The 20999-nt window shown below is 53.7% G+C and overlaps 1 protein-coding gene across 4 annotated transcripts in view; it reads left to right on the forward strand.

Annotated features, from left to right (window-relative positions):
• Positions 1-19103: 19103 nt before the first annotated feature.
• HDAC7 (histone deacetylase 7) overlaps positions 19104-20999 on the forward strand; it is a 37227-nt gene continuing 35331 nt past the window's right edge. For all 4 annotated transcript variants that reach the window (XM_052641115.1, XM_052641116.1, XM_052641118.1 and 1 more), the window contains exon 1: positions 19104-19246. In XM_052641115.1, coding sequence (XP_052497075.1) covers positions 19201-19246 — 46 coding nt within the window. In that variant the 5' untranslated portion in view covers positions 19104-19200. The remainder of the gene's footprint in view (positions 19247-20999) is intronic.

Genomic DNA, 20999 nt, shown 5'->3' on the forward strand with positions numbered 1-20999 from the left:
CACCACCAGAGGCTATTTAGGAAACACCCTCCCTTTACATCAAGCAACATTGCAATGGGACTGCTGTGAATACATCCGCTCCTCAGAAGAAATGTAAGTAAGAAAACAACTCACAGATCACAAAGCTGATAGGCTCAGAGCTTCCTGTGGCATAAATAGGTCAGCACTGTGCCAGGACATACTATTTACCTCAGTTCTGGGGACCAGCAAACAGGGAGGCTTTGTCTGGAGTGACCAGAGCCCTCAGATCACGGTCTCTGGCTGCTACTGAGATTCCCTGGAGGCTGTCTATGCACCTCAGGTCTGTCTGCCTGCCCTGTGGTCCTGCAGGGGACAAGGGTGATGCGTGACATCCCAGTGTGACCAAGGGAATGCCTCTTCCTGCCAATTGGCACTCACTGTAGGCATGATGTCTGCAAGGCTCCTGGAGGGGGGTGTGTGCTCCAGCTGACCAAGAAGCATAGCAGGATGTGGAGCAGAGACTGGGGGTAGGGATGGGGGTGGTCACTGGTCCAGACAGCTGCTTGGAATTTATACACTGAGACACACCGTATGTGACTCAGGAGACAGTGCTGCTGCACGCTGGGTTCTGGGGAAGCCAACTCTGAAATGCAGATGGAAGTGCAGGGAGCTCACCGGGGAGCAGTCACAAGATCATCATTGTGGGTGGCAGGGAAGAAGGCGGAATCAGGTGGAGGGTGCGGTGCAGTCTCAACAGAGGTCTCAACCAGCCCTTACGGGGGCTCTGAAAGGTTGGGATGGCCCTTCAGATTGCCCCGAGCTGAGGTGAGGGAGCTGGCTTTTACATTCCTGGTCATTGGATGCAGGCTTCCCCCCAGAAAAGAGTGTGAACTTCATGCGTCCTCTTTTCAGCCAAGACTAGGGAAGAATTAGGGGTTGTTTCTTCACATTTTGTACAACCTGACGCCTTGAGGAAGGCCCAGCACGCTTCCAGGCCCTTCTTTTTGGCTCTAGGGAGTGGGCAGCAATAGTTCCTGGGGCTCCCTCCAGAGGGAGCTGTTCCCAGCTTCTTATGAGCTTTGGACTGTCTAGTGTTTTTCCCCCCTAAGTCACGCTGAGTTCCACCACTAGGTGGTGCTACTGCCCTACAGGGACAGGTTTGGGCTATTTGCCTGGCCACTCTCCCCAACTCCTCTCCCCCTAACCTGCTCTCGCCTTTTATCTCTGTGAAGGTGCCTGACCCCTTTTGTCTGGAGCCTCTGAGCACCTTCCCTGCTGGCCTCCGGTTCCCCCTGAGGTCCAGCTTGGTTGTGCAGTCCTTGCAGTGTCTCTTAGCACAAACCCAGCACTGGCCTCAGTGCTGGGGATACAGCGATGAACAGGACAGCTGCCGCACCCCAAGAAAGGCACAGTCCACTGGAAGAAGACAGACCTGCAAACAGGCCATCACCAGGAGCACAAGCAGAAGCCAAACACTTAATGGCATAAACTGACGGACCGGTCCTTGTCTTGGCTCTGCCAATGGCTATCTGTGTGACCTTGGGCAAGTGAATTAATGTATTTGAGTCTTAGAATCTTCATCTATACAATGCAACAATAATAGTACCCACTTCTAGTTCGTTGTTGTGATACAATCTGTGAAAAGCCCTTATCATAAATGCTGCCAGCATAATTATTAACTTGCAGAGTGAAGGGTTGGTCAAACAAGTTTTCACTGGACGTTGACACCGCTCCAGCCCTCTAACGACTGATCCCTGCTAGGCTCTCTGGAGTAGCTCCGGAGGGATCTGGCTGACCCCGCCACGCTGATCTCAGCCTCTGGAAGCCGTAAGCTCCTGCTCCATGAAAATCTATCGGCGAGGGGAGAAGGCGTCATTGCTCCATTCGGCCACCAGGGGGCAGGTGTGCAATTTAATAAGCCAAACAGGCCTGAATTGAAACCGCTCCGCTGGAGAGAAAATTGTGGGAGAGACGGGAAGGCAGGCACAGAAATTCAACAAACGGGAACTCTAGTTAATGCTGTTCCCAGCTTCCTTCAATTATGGTCTTTCTTTACCAGCTTCGCTTCCCCAGTGATCTGACTGTACACATATTACCCACCCCGTAACTAAAGTCAGGATTCTCTGGACCTAAGTGGCTCGCAGAGGGGAATCGCGATGAGCCGCAAGCACCAGGCTTGCTCCGCGTATCTGTTGTGTCAGTTTCTCCTCTCTCACCTTGGTGTTCACTGGACCCACGCTCCCTTGGTGGGGTGCACAGCCCACAGTGATCGAGGAGCACACGTCACTGTCCAGACTGTGAGACTAGCTATGGTCACATTCACCCACTTGCTGCTGTGACCGTGGCTTCGAAGGCTGCTTCCACATCAGCTCTTTTCAAATGTTTCGGTCTTTGGGCCATTAACAGTAAAGAACGCCTGCGTGCGTGCTCAGTCGCTTTAGTCGTGTCTCACTCTGCGACTCTATGGACTGTAGCCCGCCAGGCTCCTCTGTCCATGGGATTCTCCAGGCAAGAATACTGGAGTGGGGTGCCATGCCCTCCTCCAGGGGATCTTCCCAAGCCAGGGACTGAACCCCCATCTCCAGTATTGCAGGCGGATTCTTCACCCACTGAGCCATCTGGGAAGCCCCCAAAATGCCTACCCCCCACCCACAAAGAACTTTCGTCTATGTGGGTTATAGCCATCAATATTTGCCAAGTTAGAAACATTTTAAATTAATTTCTATTGGAGTATAGTTGCTTCACAGTTGTGTTGGTTTCTACTGTACGGCAAAGTGAATCAGCTATGGCATATGCTTCAGTCGTGTGCGACTCTGTGTGACCCCATAGACGGCAGCCCACCAGGCTCCCCCGTCCCTGGGATTCTCCAGGCAAGAACACTGGAGTGGGTTACATATACCCATATCTCTGTTTTGTTTTGTTTTTTATGAAGGTCACCACGGAGCACTGAGTAGAGTTCTCGGAGCTACACAGTGTGTTCTCATTACTCATCTGTTTTATACGTAGTATCACTAGTGTATATATGTCAATCCCAGTCTCCCAATTCATCCCAATCGTCCCCCTCCCTATTTCCCCCTTGGTGTTCATACGTTTGTTTCCCACATCTGTGTCTGTATTTCTGCCTTGCAAATAAGATCATCTATACCATTTTTATTAGAAATTTAAATTGAGAAAAATATTAAATACTCATTAAATTAAAAAATAGTAATGAATCTATTATAAGATAACACAACTTTTACTAAAAGCAACAAACAAGTTTAGTGACAAGAAGGGATTGTTTGACAGTGTTGCAAATCTCTTTGATGTCTGGCTTCATAGAGGCAGCTAGATTCTCATAACTGGTTCTGCAGCCCCTCAGCTAGAGTAACGCACATCATGAAAACTTTGGGAGACTTCTGTATACACAAGTGAGAGAATGAGAGTTTAAAGGGCACTTAACGTATTGGTATTATTATGAAAGTAGTTTCAACCTTGCAGAGCTCCTAAAAGGGGCTCAGGAATCCACAGGAGTCCCAGCCTACACTCTGAACTCTACTCTGCACATCCTTCTAAGCTTGGTTTCTTTGGCCTGATTTTGCCCCACCCTGTTCTCCATCTCCTAGTCTTCTCAACCTGTCAGACTCTTCCTGCTGCTTCAACTTCCAGCTCAGGCTTCATGTCTTGCACAAATTCTTCCCTGAACTTCACCACACTGTACCTTCCCTTGACCCTTCGGATAGAATGGTGCACCCACTCTCGTAGAATGAAGTGTACGTTGTAGTTGTTTTACATTTCTGGTTGGCCTTTGGGGCTCCCTACCAGACTGGAATAGAGGAGGGATTCCATGAATGTAGTTGAATAAAAATACATGAATGAATGAGTAAAAATGAGGCAATGTGCCACCCACTTCTGTCACTGTCTCAAAGATTTGATCTTCACAATAGAAGTCAAGTTAAAAAAAAAAAAAATTCTGTGTGGGTCCCTGATGGAAGATGAGATGCAAACAGACTTATGCAAATTTCAACACCTTCCCTTGAACTTTGGAAACTGAGAAGTTAAGTCCCTTTAGCTTCAGAACCCATATGTTAACTGCCTCTCTCTACAGCAGCTGCCATATCTCCCTTATTCTGTATGTGAATGATTGGGTTTGGGGACCAACAGGCAGAATTTATCATGGCATTTATCCCTATTCATATCTGTCTGATTTGATTTTGCCCACATTTTAGTCTGTTCAAATCTTTGGAATCCTCACTTTGTCATCTGACATTCTGACTATCCACGCTGGCCTTGCATCTTCCAAAATTTAGGTCTGCAAATCAAGTACAGAGTTGGTTAAGACAGAGCTAAGACAATGCCTTTTTGCAGGCTGACACTAGTGTCCTGACCAGAGCCCTTTGGCTTGGTTGTTCAAGACTTCCCTGGGAACAAGGGAAGGGGTGGGTAATGAGACTGAGTCTTGAGGAGGTGAGTGGATGCCTTGCAAAATCCCAGGCATTCACAAGAATTTGGGGAACTTGGCAATGCTTCTATAGCCCCTCCCTCTCCAAGACCCAACCATCTCACCCCAAGTCTGAACAGATTCTTACAGAATTAGACCAGATCTGAGCCAAGGCTCGGGGATCCAAGGATATCTGATACAGGGGGTGCAGGAAGGGGTGGATCAAGTATCAGATTCCAAGCTGGATTGTTCTGCAAATACTGTCTGAGCTAGACTTGGGGGAAGAAAGGCATAGTCTTTTAGATCCTGGTTACTGAGAGGGGAAGACAGTGGGCAGCGGGCAGGACTCTCCTGAGGCACCCGCCAAGAGATGCCATGGTGAAAAGTGGAGAAGCTGCATGCAGCGCAGCCTGGCAGCACTTATTTAGCTCCGTGGGGCCTCCCACAGTCCTATTCACTTGCATCAGAATCCTCCAGGGCATTTGGAAAGGTCCCTGCCACCCAGACCCAACTCCATCTCATGAGAAATTCTGTGAACACCTGTGGCAGCCAGCATGGGGCAAGGACAAGGCGAGGGGAGAGCAGAGGCCCCAGCTGTGTCTGTCCCTAGCTCCTTTTTCTCCCTCTGCCTCCCTGCAGGGCCAGGTAGGGCAAGCAGCCCACCAGAAAAGGCTCTGCAACCAAGGCCAGCCCAGCCCAGAGCAGAGGACCAATGAGCAACTGGGTTCAGAGAGCCAGGGAAACTCCTTCCTGCTGTCCCTTCTGTTTCCCTCCAGCCCCACCCCCAGTTCCACTGATTTAAATTTCTTCCCCTCTCCCATCCTGGAGCCCCAGGGGAGCAACGGGGGGTGGGGGGGTGGGGATGGTGGAACAGCCCTGGGTGATAAAGTAGGGATGGGGAGAAGTGATAAAGGGGATGGGAAAGAAGCCAGCTTCACTTCCTCTCTGATAGGGACCCCGCCCCAAGGGACTCCTGCCTTCGCCTTGTTCACAGGAAGGCCTTGAGGTGGTGGAGGAGTGGATGGGCGGGAGCAGAGGGAGTGCTGTCGGCGGGCAGGATGTCAGCCGCCTGGGCAGTGGACGGTTCAGTGGGTGTTGGTTCTCTTGGGTGCTCCCCACGGCTGTCCCCACTGCAGGCCAGCAGGGACTGGGCTGAGGGTGCAGAGGCAGAGGGCCACAAGGGGGGCCCCTGCCCCTCCACCCCACACCACTCCTGGCCTTGAGGAAAGCAGCCACAGTGGTGGAGAGGGACTAGGCGGCAGGTGGTCCTGAAGCCTGTTACACCTCTCACCAGCTGTGTGACCTGGGGGCGGCGACTGGAGATCTGGGGGCCTTGGTTTCCCCTGCATGAAGGGCAACGCAGGGTCTTTGTGAAGCTAACAGAGGGGAGCTTGCCGCTCCGGCAGGGCCTCCAACTAGGGGAGCAGCCAGATTGAAGTAGCTGCTGCCAGGACTGCTGGCAGATGGACAGGGTCTGTCTCTCCCACAGAGTGAAGACGCTGGTGATCCTCACTTGGGAGACGTTGAGACTTGTGCCTGGTGCGCACGCAGTGAGTGCTTGGTGACCCTTAGACTTTGTTCTTAGAACTTTCATCTCCTCCCGGGGGATCCACTCCTCTCTTCAGTCGTCCTCCCCCATCGTACACACACCTAAGCTGGGGCTGGTGCAGGCGGGACTCACACCTGGTGGGTCCACTTGTGGAGGACCCCACCGGTGCCCGAGTGGTGCTCACAGGCCTGCCCAAGCCGCTGAGGAGGGGGAAGGCTGCCCCCGGCTCCCTGTTCCAGGCCAGGGCTCGGCTCCTCCCCATTATCTCCTTCTGCAAAGCCTCCTCCACCCATCAACCCCCAACCGAGATTACAGACCCTCAACCGTTTCCAACTGCCCTGATTCGGGACGAGGCTGGACCTCGCCCACACCACACTGCCCTGGCCACCCCAGCTCTGTCCTGCAGTGGAGAGAGGCTGCCTGCTTCTCTGGGAGCTAGGGGAGCCAGGCTGGGGGCCGCCAGGAGGACAATGCCCCCACCCCGGGTTGCCTCCAGAGCTCGAGTGGGAAACGGGTCTCTGCCGAGGAGAGACCTTGATGGGCCTCCCAGGCTGGCTCTGCCTTTCTTGTTCGGCCTCTCTGCTTCTCCAGGCCGAGTGTGCAGTTTCTGCCTCTCTCTCTCAGGCTGCTCTTCCCCCCACCCCCAGAGCACACCTGGCTCCTCACATCAGATAACACAACCACAGCGCCCCTCACCCCCGCCGCCTTCTAGAGCCCCCTCCTCGCCCCCATCCTCTTCCTCCCCTGCCTCCCCCACCTTGCGGCTCCCTGACTCACTCACATTTCCCCGGGGAGGGCTGGGGAGGGGTCCCCAAAGCCTTAAAGCCTTACTAGGTAATCAATGAGGGTGTGAGACGACCCTTCCTATTCCTACCCCCCAACACATGTGCACACACACACACACACACACACACACACACGCACTCTGGAAACTCTACACCCCTGTGCCCTGTCAGAGCAGAATAAAGGGGAAGGAGGGGCTCAGGGACCAGCCTTGAGGTACCAGGAAAATCCAGCCTGAGGAAGTAGAGTGTGGAAGTCCCTGAAGGGGTTCCATAGCTCCCTGCTTCTGGGCCAGGAGAAGCTTCTTCCCTTTTCTTGCTCGTGTTAGTTCATCTGGAGTCTCAGCAGGGCCTGCCTCAGGCCAGGCAGGGTCTGGGCTGGGGGAGATGATGGAGAGTCCCAGCCCCTGCCTCCCACTCCCCAAAAAGCCCAGTGGGGAGGAGCTTGGGGTGGGGGCGCTTGTGGAGGAAGAGGCACTGTGAAGAGGGGCTGCTGGGGTTGGGTGAGAGCTAGACAAGAGATGGTGGCAAGGGGCAGAGTGGGTCCCAGGAGAGAGTGGGATGGGGACTGGTGGGTGCCTGGGGGTTGAGGCTGGAGGTTTTAATGCCTCTTGACAACAGATGAATCATAGGCAAATTATGTGGAAATGATGGCATAAATAAAGATATGTTATTTCAAGGCCCCAGTGTGCATTGTCGGAAGAGAGCTGAGGGGGGAGGAGCAGGAGGCTGCCCGGGCCGGATGGTGCTTGTAGGTGGGGGCCCAGGTAGAGTTCCTGTGGTGGGGTGGTGGAGGTGAGGGCCCACTCACACCTCTTGTCACCTTCAGCATTATATGAAACAGCAGGTGGCCGACCACAGCCTGCCAACCCCTCCCCCAGGGCAGAGCAGCCCTCACACACCCTAAGCTCCTTGGTGATCCCCCAGCCCTCCCGTGACCTCCCTGGGCCACTGCTACCCCCCACACTGTTCCCTTCCCCAGTGTCTATCCTCTTTGGGCCATCCCTCCAGGGGCTCAGGGGCTTCCCTGGTGGCTCAGATGGTAAAAAATCTGCCTGCCATGCAGGAGACCCCGGTTTGATCCCTGGGTCAGGAAGATCGCCCTGGAGAAAGAAATGACAACTCACCCCAGTATTCTTGCCTGGAGAATCCCACAGACAGAAGAGTCTGGTGGGCTACAGTGCAAGGAATTGCAAAGAGTTGGACACGATTGAGCACCTAACACTTCCAGGGGCTCAGACGGTAAAGAATCTACCTACAATGTGGGAGACCCAGGTTCGATCCCTGGGTCAGGAAGATCGCCTGGAAAAAGGAATGGCAACCCACTCCAGTAGTCTTGCCTGGAGAATCCCATGGACAAAGGAGCCTGGAGGGCTACAGTCCATGGGGTCACAAAGAGTCATACATGACTGAGCAACTAACACTTTTCCAGCCCCAGCACAAAGTCTTGCCCCCAGCATGGACTTGAGAGTCAACTGAGCTCTGGGAGCCTTCAGTGGACAGTGCCCGCAGTGATGGTCTGCAGATGGATGGTCCAGTTAATATATCCGCTGGAGGAATGAATTGAGGACCTCCCTCCGGTCCTCAGGGCCCTCCCTGTAGCCCAGTGGAAGCTGGTGGTCAACCCTCAACCCCAATCTCCCCAACGTTTCGCAACACTGACAGTTCTTAAACAACTAGAGGGACTTCCTTGGAGGTCCAGTGGCTAAGATTTCTTGCTCTTAATGCAGGGGACACAGGTTTGAGCCTGGTTGGGGAACTAAGATCCCACATACCATGTGACACAACCAAAAAGAAAAAGACTAGAAAAATGTGGACCTTCATACCATGCCACACAATCATTCCCTGTCACTCATATTTCCTCTCAATCTTTTCCTCTGTGCTTATATCGGGTTTCTTTAAACACAGTCACCATCACTGGACGCGGGGAAATCTGTATTCAGCTGCCATGCTATATCACATTCAAAACATCTTTTTAGCAGCTTCATAATTTTCTATTAAGTGGAAATATAATTTGCTTTGCAATTTTCCAACTGTAGGTGTTCAGATTGTTTCTCATTTTCCATATGGTAAAGAATGTGGTGATGAACATTGCTATGCACATATTCCACTTGCCCCACCTCGAATTTTGGTTTTAGGGTATTTTGGGTGGGGTTATTGAGCCAAACGGTAAAAACATCTTCTAGCTCTTACTATATATTGCCAAACTGATTTCAAAAAGCAGTTACAGCAACAACAACAACATGTACATTTCACCACATTCTCACTAATGCTTGAAAATGGTGCCTGCCTTCAACTTGTTTCAACTGGCATCACTTAGACAACAAGCAGGTTGAATGTTCCCCCGCATTTGCTTACTGGCTATGTTTCACCTTTCCTTGAAAAATCCTTTCTGTGCTTTGAGTTTTAATCCACCCCTGTTTCAGTGTTTTTAAAGCATCGTCCATGGCAACCAAGTGGACCCCTCTCGTTTGTGACCTTCTCCCCATTTTGGACTCTGACACGGCACTTCCTCTTGTTCTTTTAAATCTCTGACCGTTCCCCCTCCTCTCTCACCAGTGATCCCAGGCCTTTACTGGTCCTTCCCTTCTCTTCTGAGTTCTGGAGACCAACTATTCACTCAACTTCCCCTGGACTGCCCCACCAGCACCTCAGTCCATGTGTCCATAGCTTGACTCTGCTTTTCACTCCAAATTTGATTCTCACTCCACATCCCCTAACTCTGCTGCCTGAAGGCCTTCGGGTGATGTTTGGAAGGAGAAGGCACAGAGGCTGACACCTGAAGAGGAAACGAGATTCTACCAATGAGATCCTGTCTTCAGCTTAGGGCCAGGACTGGGGAGAGGAGAAGGCGACTATTGTCTAGGGAGATGGCCCACTGCGACTCAGTCTCCCTGCTTCCCTGTCGACCAGGACTGGGCCCAGGTCTAGTGATGGGTGCTTGAAAGCCAAGGTGGGATGCCGTCCTTCTACAGCAAATCAACCCTGGACGTTGACCTCACTGGCCTTCCCTTTCACTTCTTGAGCTTCTTCCCCAGTAAGGGACTAGAAGGGCTGAAGAAGAGGTTAAGCTGCCATCTCCTCTAAACCTGTGCAGCTCGATACCGTAGCCACTAGGCACCAGTGCTACTGAGCACCTAAAACACGGCTACAATGTACTGCAAGTAAAATACACACGGGGTTTCAAGGATTTAGTTTGAAAAAAAGCATGTAAAATGGTCTCTTTAACAATTTTGTGCTTTGATTGCATGCTGGAATGATGTTTTTACATATATTAGGTTGAATAAATATATGATTAAAATAGATGTCACCAATGTATTTTTACTTTTTTTAAGATCAAGTTACAAATATGGTTCCCATTCTGTTACTATTGGGCCGTGCTGGTCTAGCCCCTCCCAGCAGGCAAAATAGCAGGCTCTAGGCTGAGTGGCTCCACTGAGGGGTCATGACAGATGCAGACAGAGACCCACTGGAGATGCAGGCCAGCTGAAGTCCAACCAGATGTCACCAGCCAGGCAGTGGCGTGTCTCCGCCAGGCAAGGCAGAGCGAAGCAGCATTTCCTGGATAACGACTTTCCTCCTGGACTTCACGAAGCCTCTGAGCTGGCGCTTATTCTGCAGAGCTTGTTCCTGTGGACAAGTTACTCCAAGAGAATGGTCCCCCAGAGTTTTGGATCTCTCCCCACCTCAAGACTTCTTGAGGAAGTTCTCCATCATTCCACTGGGGCCAGACCCTTCTGCAGGAGCCAGAAGCATCCTCCCACCCACTCGGGCTTTGGCTCAGCCCACGTGTGGGCTGGGAGGGGATGAGAGAGGAAGGTGGGCCTCTAGATACACCAGCTGGGCCACAGACATGGTTTATGTTCCATTTCTAATGCCTATCCTTCCTCTTGTCCCAGTGACAGAAGAACAGAAAGGGAACAGGAGGTGGCTGGGGTTAGGGGGGTGGGAGGTAGGCACAACTCACTGGGCTGCCCTGCTCTGGCTCATCCTCCCATTGCCCAGGCCCCAGCCTTGCGGTAGGAGGGCACCAGCAGCTCCCACCCCACCCAGCCGAGAGGACTCCACCTCTCCCAGGTCCTGGCTGGGATCCGCAGGCCCCAGGCGAGTGGGGGGAGGGGAGTCACTCCTGCCTTCCCAGCAGCTGCTGCTGCCTCTTCCTGTTTTGCTAAAACTCTGGCTCTGGACCCAAGGAGGTGGGGGAAGTCAGTCGCCAGCCGCTCCCGCCCCCCCCACCCCCCCACAAAGGTCAACCTTGTCCCCCTGGCCCTCTCAGCTGGTTATTTATAGCCCCCAGGCCCCGATTGAGGGGCTGGATCTCGCCTCCCTCAAATGTCAGCAGCTGTGGCCATTGCCCCAGGGATGCAGCCAGATGCTCAGCCCACTGCAGATGTGCAGTGCCAGGACAAGGGGGGAGGGCAGGCGAGGGCCTCTCTTCAGGTGGTGCGGGCATTCCCTGCAGCCTGGTTCAGGGTCTGTCCCCTCCTCAGCTCTGCGTCAACAACACCTGAGAAGGGGTGGGGGGTGTGGGGGGAAGCTCCCCCACACGTTCTCCACTTCCACATTCCGGATCTGAGAATGGACAGCTAAGGAAAGACCCATTTGGATGTCTTTGCATAAATTAGGTCAGTGCTGATTTTGAGACTGACTGTTTAGGGGAAAAGTTCAACTGAGAAGGACGGAAGGGACAGGATGCTGTCTCCTATTAGTAACGTCAGCTCGGGCTTCATCCCTGACAGTCAGTGGACCGCAGGCTCCGCACTGAGCGCTTCATGTCCTGGTCCCGTCAGTCTTCACAACAACCCGAATGTGGCAGGCACTTCATGCCCCAGTTTGCAGATGAGAAAACCAAGATATTCCACCCAAGCACCCTGACTCCAGAGTCTCAGTTTTAATGACAGGACAACACAGGCTCCCTCAGCCGGTCCCCTGTGGGTTTTATTTAAATGGTTCATTGAAAGCTGCACGCAGAGAAGCCTGGAGCCCAGCCTCAGGGTCTGCCCAGGGGGAGAGTGGCTGTCTCGATGCCTCCTGTGCCCTCCTGCCCCTGCCACTCAGGCCAAGCTAGAATGAGGGAGGTGAGAGCAGGACGGGGGCGTCTAGAATCACCATTCCAGGCACAGAGTGGGCAGCACAGAGCAGAGCCACTGCCCTCACCCACAAGGACCTGATGGTCCATCAGTGCCCCTCCAGTGTGGAGCTCCCGTGACTCGGGAACCCAGCATCCTCTGCAGCACTGGTGTTGTAGTCCCGCATCTGGCAGGTTTCTCCATTTCAGGTTCTTTTCTTTGGCTGTATCCTGCTCCTGGACATGATGAATTCACCAGGGATAAGGACTGTGGCTCCCTTTGCCTCTGTGCCCAAGAACCTGAGCCAGAGGAGATGCTCAAAAAATAACCAATTATACTTATTGAAAAGGAGTAGTAGTGGTGGTCACACGTGGGTGGATACTTCAAGGTCGTAGCAAGGACGCTCCCACTCACCCCGCTATATAGTTACCCTCACCCCCTTTCACCCACACCTTATGCTGAAGCTCTTCTAGTGCACACAGGAGTCTAGTTGAAACCCACCCTAAAGACATGCCTGGGGAAGAGAGAGAAGTGTTCTTAGGCCAGGACTCCTCAAGGTCTTTGCTGGAGATTCCAGGGTCAGAGGTAAGTGCTCTCAAGAGGGACCATTAAGATAGGTAACGAGGTAGGATCCTGCCCTCCAGTCGATAGAGTCACTGGGGTAGAGACGGCCCTGCTGGGCCATGTGACAAGGCCGAGCTCCCAAGCCCACCAGTGGGTGGACTGTAGCATCCCTGCAGGGGCCACTGGAGCGAGTAATTGTGAGCTGGCTGCAGAGAGGCATTTTGCAACTCAGACGAATTTCTTCTCGCTCATGATTAGGGTATGGCCCAGTGGCTGCCTCCCTGACCATAATCTCTGCTGGCACAGGCATCTCCGGGGCTGGGCGGTGCAGGCTGGGGAAGGAGCGCTGACCTAGAAGCTGGGACGCCTGACTTCTCTGCCTGCTCCCCACCACTGATTAACCATGACACCTCCGGCAAGGACACTGGGTCCTCGGTTTCCTCAACTAGAAAGGAGTGGTTTGAATAGATCAGAGTATTCCAAACCTAAACACACCTTAGAATTACCTGGGGAGCTGCAGATTACTAGGTACCCCACACCCCCAGCACCCCAAAAGGTAGAGACTGTGAGAGGGCCCAGGAATCTGCTATTCACAGGTTCTTCTGCATGATTTTGATATAATGTCAGGTTTGGGAGATCCTACAGATTGCATAGTTTTACACACCGCTTGCGGCTCTTAGGAGCAAAGATTCTAGTAAATGGAACAGCCATAACAAGAGGTTTTGGTGCTGTGGGGTTTTATCAGAGGGCAAGTAGTTTATTTCATCATCAATTACTATTTTTCCCAGTGTTGTTGAGATATAATTGACATTATAACACTGTATAAGGTATACTGCATAATGGTTTGACTCGTAGACATCATGAAACGTGTATTACAATAAGCTTAGTGAACATGCATCAATTCATATGGACACAAAACCAAAGACAGGAAGAAAGATTTTTCCCTGGGATGAGAACTCAGGATTTACTCTCTTAACAATTTCCTAGATATAAAGCGGTACTAATTATATTTATCATGTTGTACGTTATCATTATATCCCTGGTACTTATTTATCTTATTACTGGAAGTTTGTGCCTTTTGACTCCATTGTGCCCGACTCTTTGTGACCCCGAGGACTGCAACCCGCCAGTCTCCTCTGTCCAGGGGATTTCTCTAGCAAGAATACTGGAGTGGGTTGCTGTTTGACTACCCTTCTCCAATTCCCCTGCCTCTAAGTCTCTGGTGACCACAAACCTCATCTCTTTCTTGAGGAATTTGTTTGTGTGTTTGTTTTGAAGCACAATTGACCTCCGACATTCTGTTAGTTTCTGTTACAAGACACAGTGACTGGTGTTTCAGTATTTTGGTCATCGTTACTCTTTCTATTATTATTTCACGGCTGGCATTATTGTTAGGGAGGGACATGGCAGAGCCCTCTTCTATCTGTCTGTGTCACTAACAGGGCTCTGGCTTGGTGGGGGGGCTAGGAGGAGGGTGCTCGCTTACCTCCCAGCTGGAGCAGAATTGGGAGAGAAAGGAAGGGAGGAATGGGCCGTCCCTGTAGGTGGGGCCTCTTGGCCAGGGGACTTTCTTTCTCTCCCTCCTGGGTGGAGTTTGGCTGGATGGGCTTTGGCACTAGCCTCAGAAGCTGGGAGAGTATCTTCCCATCCATATTCCTGCCCCACTTTCAGTCTCAGCAGCCTCACCCCTGGGGACTGACCCTTCTCCTCCTCCGGTCCCCACTTCCTCCCCAGGCTCCCTCAGTCCTCACCAACCTCATTCCTGAGCCTCACTAATCTGTTTGCCACCCTCCGCTTCCTTGCCTCGCCCTTGCACACATGCCATTCTCTCTACCTGGAATGTCACCCCCTTCCCCCACACCGATTCGCATTTCTGGGCTCCTTCAAAACCCAGCTTAAAGCTCACTGATTTCATTTAGGCTGTGATCTGCTCAGGTCTTTCCTCTTTGCCATGTACATTTGAAATAACAGAATCAGAAAACTGCCTCAGACTCAGAAAAGTAAGTAGAGATGATTTAGACCCGCTCTCACATTTAATAGATGAGAAACCAGCCTGAGGCCCAGAGAGGTCTTGATTGAGCCAAGATCACACAGTGGTGAGATTTTTAAAATAGTTGGCTGCACAAGAGGCTTTCAAATATTTTATGTGTTTATTTTATTTCCTCAACACAGTGTGAGCAAAATGAGGGCAGAAACTGCGCTTTTGCTTTTATTTTTGTCCTTTATCTGCACTATGGTGTGTGTGTGTGTGTGTGTGTGTGCGCGCGTGCGTGTGTGGAGGGGCCAACTGTAATATTTCTAAGTCTCACAGTCGTACAGCCTTCTGCATATATTATTTGTACAATCTCAGACCAGGCCTGTGAGGTAGATAACCAAGGCCTTGCTATTTTACAAAGCAGGAAACTGAGACTTAGAAAGGTGTGACCCAGGAAGTTAATGGCAGAACCGGGCCGAGAACTCAAGTTCCACGGCTCCCAGCGGAGCCGGGGTCCTGATAGCCACGATGCTCTCCTGGGCTTCTGGCTGGGACCTGGAGTAGCCAAGGGGGTGGCCTCTGCCGTCCTCAGCCACTGAGCCTTCCTCACCTTGGGGTGAGGGGGCCTTGTCTTTGGCTTCCTGCCCCTCCCCATCCTGTCCACTGCTTTCTCCCCATGTCCCCCTAGGGCATGGGTGGCACAAACACACATACACATATATGCCCAGAACTGCAGGTGTCTAGGGCAACAGACCACAGGGGAAACCACATCACCTTTGTTGACAATGGAGGGAGGTAGGGGGATGAGGGAGGTAGGGGATGAGGGAGGTAGGGGGACGAGGAAGGAACTTGCTTAGTTTTCTCTACCTGCCTCTGTCCCCACAGTCATCTCGCCTCCCAGCTGGGGCTATCTGAACTGGTGGCCATGATCCAGCCTCTTCTTAATTTAACTCTGATCCAGGAGAACGTATGGCTTCTTCTCTCAGATCCTAAAATTCTGAGTGGGAGTCTGCCTAGCTGCACCCCGAAGTCGCACCCCTCCATCCTAGCCAGAACATTTACATAGCTCCTCTGATCCCTCCAGAGCAATGCAGCAGACAAAGGTGGAGACCAGGGATGACAGGACATGACGGGTCGGTGAGGAAGGAAACGTGGCATCTAGGATGTCACTCCTTGATCAGCGGGGACCTCTAGTAACCAGGTTGCACTGGAGAAGGAGACCTGGCCACAGCTTCTGCATTGTTTTGATCTGTTAGAAGAAACTGCACAGGCTCTGAATCAGGCTCATTTGTGATTCACTTACTGGTTCTATGCCTGCGTGCGTGCCCAGTCACTAAGTTGTATCTGACTCTTTGTCAGCCCATGGCCTATTCAGTCCATGGAATTCTCTAGGTCAGAATACTGAAGTGGGTGGCCTTTCCCTTCTCCAGGGGATCTTCCCAACCCAGGGATCAAACCCAGGTCTCCCACATTGTAGGCAGATTCTTTACCACTGAGCCATGTGGGAAACTCCAGCCTTGGACAAAACACTTTGTCTTACTGAGCTAACTAAAACAGTGGGGATAATACTGAGGTATAAGTGAAAGGGTTTTGAACAGCATGTGATACAAAGGAGCCTCTTGATAAATCCTAATTACCCTCCCTCTCCTTCCTTCCACTTGTTATATCTGGCTCCTTGAAACACTTTATTTGGATATGGGGATCTATCTCCCCTATTTATATTTCTAGTCCATGCATTGGCATCTGATTCCAGGTTCAGAAACTGGAATCTAAGGCCCAACCCACCCAAGGACGTGGCTGTCCCTCTGAGATCTACCCAGGCCAGGAATGAACACTTTCTGATTGGCCTTGTGGAGAGTGTGGGGGAAGTGTGGGTTAGGGGAGGGATTGTGGCTTCAGCTACCACATCTAGAAAGCTGGGTCAGGAGTGGTCTCAGAGGCCTGAGGTTTAGACCAGATGACTCTGGATGGAGCTTTAAACCCTGGCACAAGGTGGGCACCCAATAACACCTGTTGAATAGATGAATACCCTCCTCAATTTCCAGCTGTGTAACTGTGGTCAGGTTTCTCAGCCTTTATGAGCCGTCATCCGTACGTTAATCACAAGCATAACAAGGATTACTGTTATGAATAAATGATCTAATATTTGCCAGGGGGATGGCATAGGGCTGCTACACAGTAAACAGTAAAAGGTAGCTAAGCAAGAGAAGGAAAGAAGAAAGGGAAAGAGAGAATGTCAGGTAGCCCCAGAGCCCCAAAGGAAGCAGAAGGCAGTGCCCTCAGGCTTTGTATGGCCAGAGCCTCAAGTAAGATACCAGGGAGCCAAGGCAGGTTCTATAAGACTCATCTCTTCTGCAGGGCGCTTAACTGAGCGGTCTGTGCAAAAACAAAACAAAACTAACCTCTCCACATGGTAACCAGGGTAGAAGAGAAAAAGGTAGCCTGTACTTTTCTGCCTCAGGTCTCTTTTCTGGAGACTCCCTAACATACCCCAGCAAGGGAGGTGTGACTTAGAAACTGGATTAAGATTGGACCATGAGATGCGAGTGGGGTGGTGGTAAGTAAAGGGGCAAGATAAGAAGGGGCATAGTCCAGCTTCTGGATGTAGGACTCACCTGCTGTCTTTCTCTCTGCCTTGACTTCAGGTAGGGAATTCTGGTGTATGTAGAAAGCCATGTGTGGAGTACCGAGGGCACAGGTAGGGGTTGAGAGGAGATAACCTTTGTGTGCAAATCTCTTAGAACTCAGTGATTAGGTCAAAAAGAAAAAGAAAACTCACAAACAAATACATGAATGATGCACATGGTAGAAATGAGCAAACAAATGCCTGATTTCAGTCCAGAAATAGCTACAGGAGTCCTGGGGGGTGTCAGGAGGGGGCATTGTGAGGCTAAAGGAGACACACAGCAGAGGAGAGGCTGAGTGTCTGAAGCAGCCAAGTGATTTTTCTGGAGGCTGTGTGTATGGAGGCCGTGGGCACAGAGAGGGATTTGGTTTGGAAGTGAGGGCTGGGAAAAACACACCTGAGGCGGAAGAACATGTGTCTTTAAGAGTCACTAGGAAAAAGGTATAATTGAGGTTGTTCCGCTGGGGGATGGTCCTTGAAGTCCATGAATCTGTTTCAATTCCAAAAATGACCCAGACTGAGCCTGAATTCTGTGGAAGACGCTCAGCAAGACACTACAAGGAACGCACCCCTGACTAAGGCAGTAGCTGGGCTCAGGGGACGTCCACTCTGGAACATTCTTGCGAAGGAGGTGAGAGCTGAGACAAGTATACAAGTGGGTGAAGGTCAAAGTACAGAGGAAGACTGACAAGATGCTGGAGTGGAGTCCTTCAAGGAGAAGAAAGAATCCCTCTGGTTATGGGAATCAGGGAAAGCCTCCTGGAGAAGGTGGGATAGACAGGATTAGACAGATTTTAACAGAATAGAAGGGGGAGGGAGGACATTCATTTTTGGAGGGAATGGCATGAGCCAAAGTAGGGGGATGGGAGTGCATGAGGACATGAGGGGGACAGCCAGTAGCCCGGTTTGGCTGAAATAATATTAATAATAGTAACAACAGCAACTGACATCTAAGTACTTAGTACTAACATCTAAGTACTTAGTACTAACATCTAAGTACTGAGCACTAAGTACCTCCAGGCCCTGAGCAGAACAGTGGAAGGGGCGGGGAGAGAGGCATGTGTGGTGCCATGCTGTAGGAGGCCTTCATGCTGGGAAAGGGGTCTGTAAGGATAAGTGAACAAGGGCAAAGGGGTTAGATCTGCCTGCTTTGTGAGTACTGGGACCACAAAACGGCCTGAGGTAGGAAGTTGAAGTAACAGGTGAGACTGGAGCCAGGTTTGCAGGAACAGGGTAGCTATGGTCAGATGTTGGACCTCAGCATGGCCAAGCTCTCTTAGGCCACTGGGGCTCTTGCTTCTAATCTGACACGTCTCTGGCTCAGCCTCAATTTCTTTTTCTGTAGCATCGTGGCACTCCAGGCTTCCCAGGATCGAGGGAAGCAGGATGGGGTCAGAGGGAAGCTGTCCTCTGCCTTCCAGGGGGTGAGCCCCCCACCATCAGGGAGAGACCAGCGCTTCCTGTAGACTTCTCCACTTCGCTGGAGCCTCTGTGTCTCTGACCCAGCAGATTGCCAGAGGCACAGGGCTGACAGACCAGGCCGGGAAGCACAATGGGGAGGTCCTCAGCCCCTGACCTCTGACCCTGACCTTCTGGTCTTGCTAACAGGGAGCCGGGCAGGGAGGGCTGCTGTGCAAAGCCAGCCCGGAGCTGAGTTTATTAGCCGAGGGAGGGCTGGAGGCGGCTACATTCCGACTCACAGACTGGAACATTTCTATGATCCGCTGTAATGCACTGGGAGACACTGGGCACATTGCTGAAGTTTGACTCATAGGGACCGGGAGGGGTAAAGTAGGGGGGGAGGGTGGTGGGGGGGAGAGGAATGGGAGGAAGAGAGGAAGAGGACAGGAGGGAAGGAAATCCCTTGAGAAATTTCTTTAAAAAAAGAAAACTTTCAAAATCCGCACCACCCCACCCCCTTTTTCTTTTAATAGGAACAGGCTGGACCCTTCTATTCCCCTCAGCAGGCATGGTGTGTGTGGGGCGGGAGGGGGGGGGAGCATGGCAGAGGGGGAGGGCTGGGCAGTGATTCAAATCAGATCCTGGAACTTTTCTCAGGCACGTTGTGCTTGGGGCGGGGTCGGGGGTGTCCGTTTGGGATTCCTCGCCGGGACCGGTGACTCCACGCGCGTCCCGCGCCTCCCGCCCCTCCCCGTGTAACTGCTGGCTGCTGGGCCTTGCGTGCTTGTGCCTTTGAGCGCGGGGGTCCTTCCCTGCGGCGTGTCTGTGTAGACGACTCTGCCCCGGGCCAACATGGATGTGTGCTCGCGGCCCCGGTCGCCCGCGAGGGTGCGTGCGCTCAGGTATCTGGGTTTCCGGGAATTGTGCGCGGGTCGCTGCGCCGCGCGGCGGCCGGGACTTGGGCTGCAGCGGGGCGGCCGCGCGCGGGTCGGGGCCGCGTCCCCCGCGTTCCGGGTTCGGCGCTGCCTCCCCGCGCTCCGGCCGCGCGGGGTGTCCGCCCGCCCGTCCGCCAGCCCGGGCGCCGCGCCGTGTCTGCCGGGTGGTGTGTCCCCGGGCCGCGAGCGCCTGCCCCCTCTCTCCCCTCCCCCTTGGCCCGCTCTCAGACTCAGATAAAGCATTTCCTTCCATTGTCATCCTACCCGGCCGGCCGGGCTGCCAGGGCCCTCCCCCTCCCGGCCCCCTCCCTTCCTCTCGCCGTCTCACAGTCGCTCCGCAGCCTCCGGCGACCGGGGGGGATGTAAGGCCGGCGCCCCAGCCCCCCGCCCCGCCATGAGCCCCCCGCTCTGAGGGCCCCGGCCCCTGGATGCACAGCCCCGGCGCTGGTGAGTACTGGGCTGCCGCCCCCCGGCCGCCCCGCCCTGCGCGCGGCACCCAGCGCCGCCCGCCCGGGCTTGGGCTCCGGCTCCGGCTCCCGCGCGGGGCTCCGGGCGGCCCCGCGGGCCCAGCCCGGCGTGCGCCCCCGCGATCGTGCCCGCGTCGCCCGGCTCCGCGGGGCTCTGGCAGGCTCCCGGCCCGGGCTGGTTCCGGGGCCGGAGGGTTAAGGGCCTCCTGCGGGGCGCCCACATCCGCCCGCCCCGGGGCAGCGACAGGCCCGAGGAAGGGAGTTGGAGGCCCCGGGCCGCCGGTGCTCGGGCCCGGCGTCCCATCACCCCCATTCGCGGGGAGGACTGACCGGGGGACCCTGGAGGGAGGGACGGCCGCCGCGGCCCCGGGAGGGGGCGGTGCTCCCGGGCGGAAGGTTTGGAAGCGCTGGGCAAAGGGCAGGACCCGTTGAGTTGGGGCCACACTCTGAGCCCGAACATCAGCGCCCCCAGCCCGCGGACCCCGGCTGGACGTTACTCCGACCCCTCTGCTGGGGAAAGTGATCCCTAGGAGGGAGGGTCTCTGACAGCGAGGTTTCTCTGAGCAACGCCCCCCGCCCGCCGCCGCCCCCCCCCCCCACCCCCCTGCTCACCCATCTGGGTGAAGAGACACCTGTGCTCAAGTGAGCTGTGGAGGTGCTGTCGGGGCGCGGGAAGATGGGGACTGCAGGCTGTGTCCTGAGCGGTGGGGGACAGGATGTGTGCCCCCCAAACCTGGGGTCCGCTGGTCCTGGGGAGTGAGAGCAGGCGGCAAATCCGGCGTCTGGGCTGGGCTCTGATTCTGGGCCTGTGAACTAAGAGAGGGACCGGTGGGACTTGTAGGCCAGCCAGCACCTCCACCCCTATTTCCTTCTCTCCTGCTGCCCCAAGCTACTCTTTCAGATCTGACCTGGCCAGCCACTGGGGCTCCTCCCACCCAGTTCAGGCCATTCCCTGTCCCTGCTGGCGGTCTTGCATACCCCAGAGGCCTCCCCCTGCATCTGGACACTGCCTGTCCTGCTGCTGCCCATCCCTCCCCACACCCTCATTCAGCATCTGCTTGAGGCCCAGCTCTGCCTGCCAGTTTCAGTGGCCCTGCTGGGGACTCAACATCTGGATTCATCATCCTATTCCCTGGACATGCACCTGGGTTGATGAGGACTTTCCTCAAGAACCCTGCCCAGCCACTGGGTTGAAAGAAAGGAGACTGTGACTTGGTTTCCCTGCTCCCTAACAGTGGCTCATTTCTCCCCTG

This window comes from Budorcas taxicolor, chromosome 5 (assembly GCF_023091745.1).
Source record: "Budorcas taxicolor isolate Tak-1 chromosome 5, Takin1.1, whole genome shotgun sequence".
In the NCBI taxonomy this organism is placed as follows: domain Eukaryota; kingdom Metazoa; phylum Chordata; class Mammalia; order Artiodactyla; family Bovidae; genus Budorcas; species Budorcas taxicolor.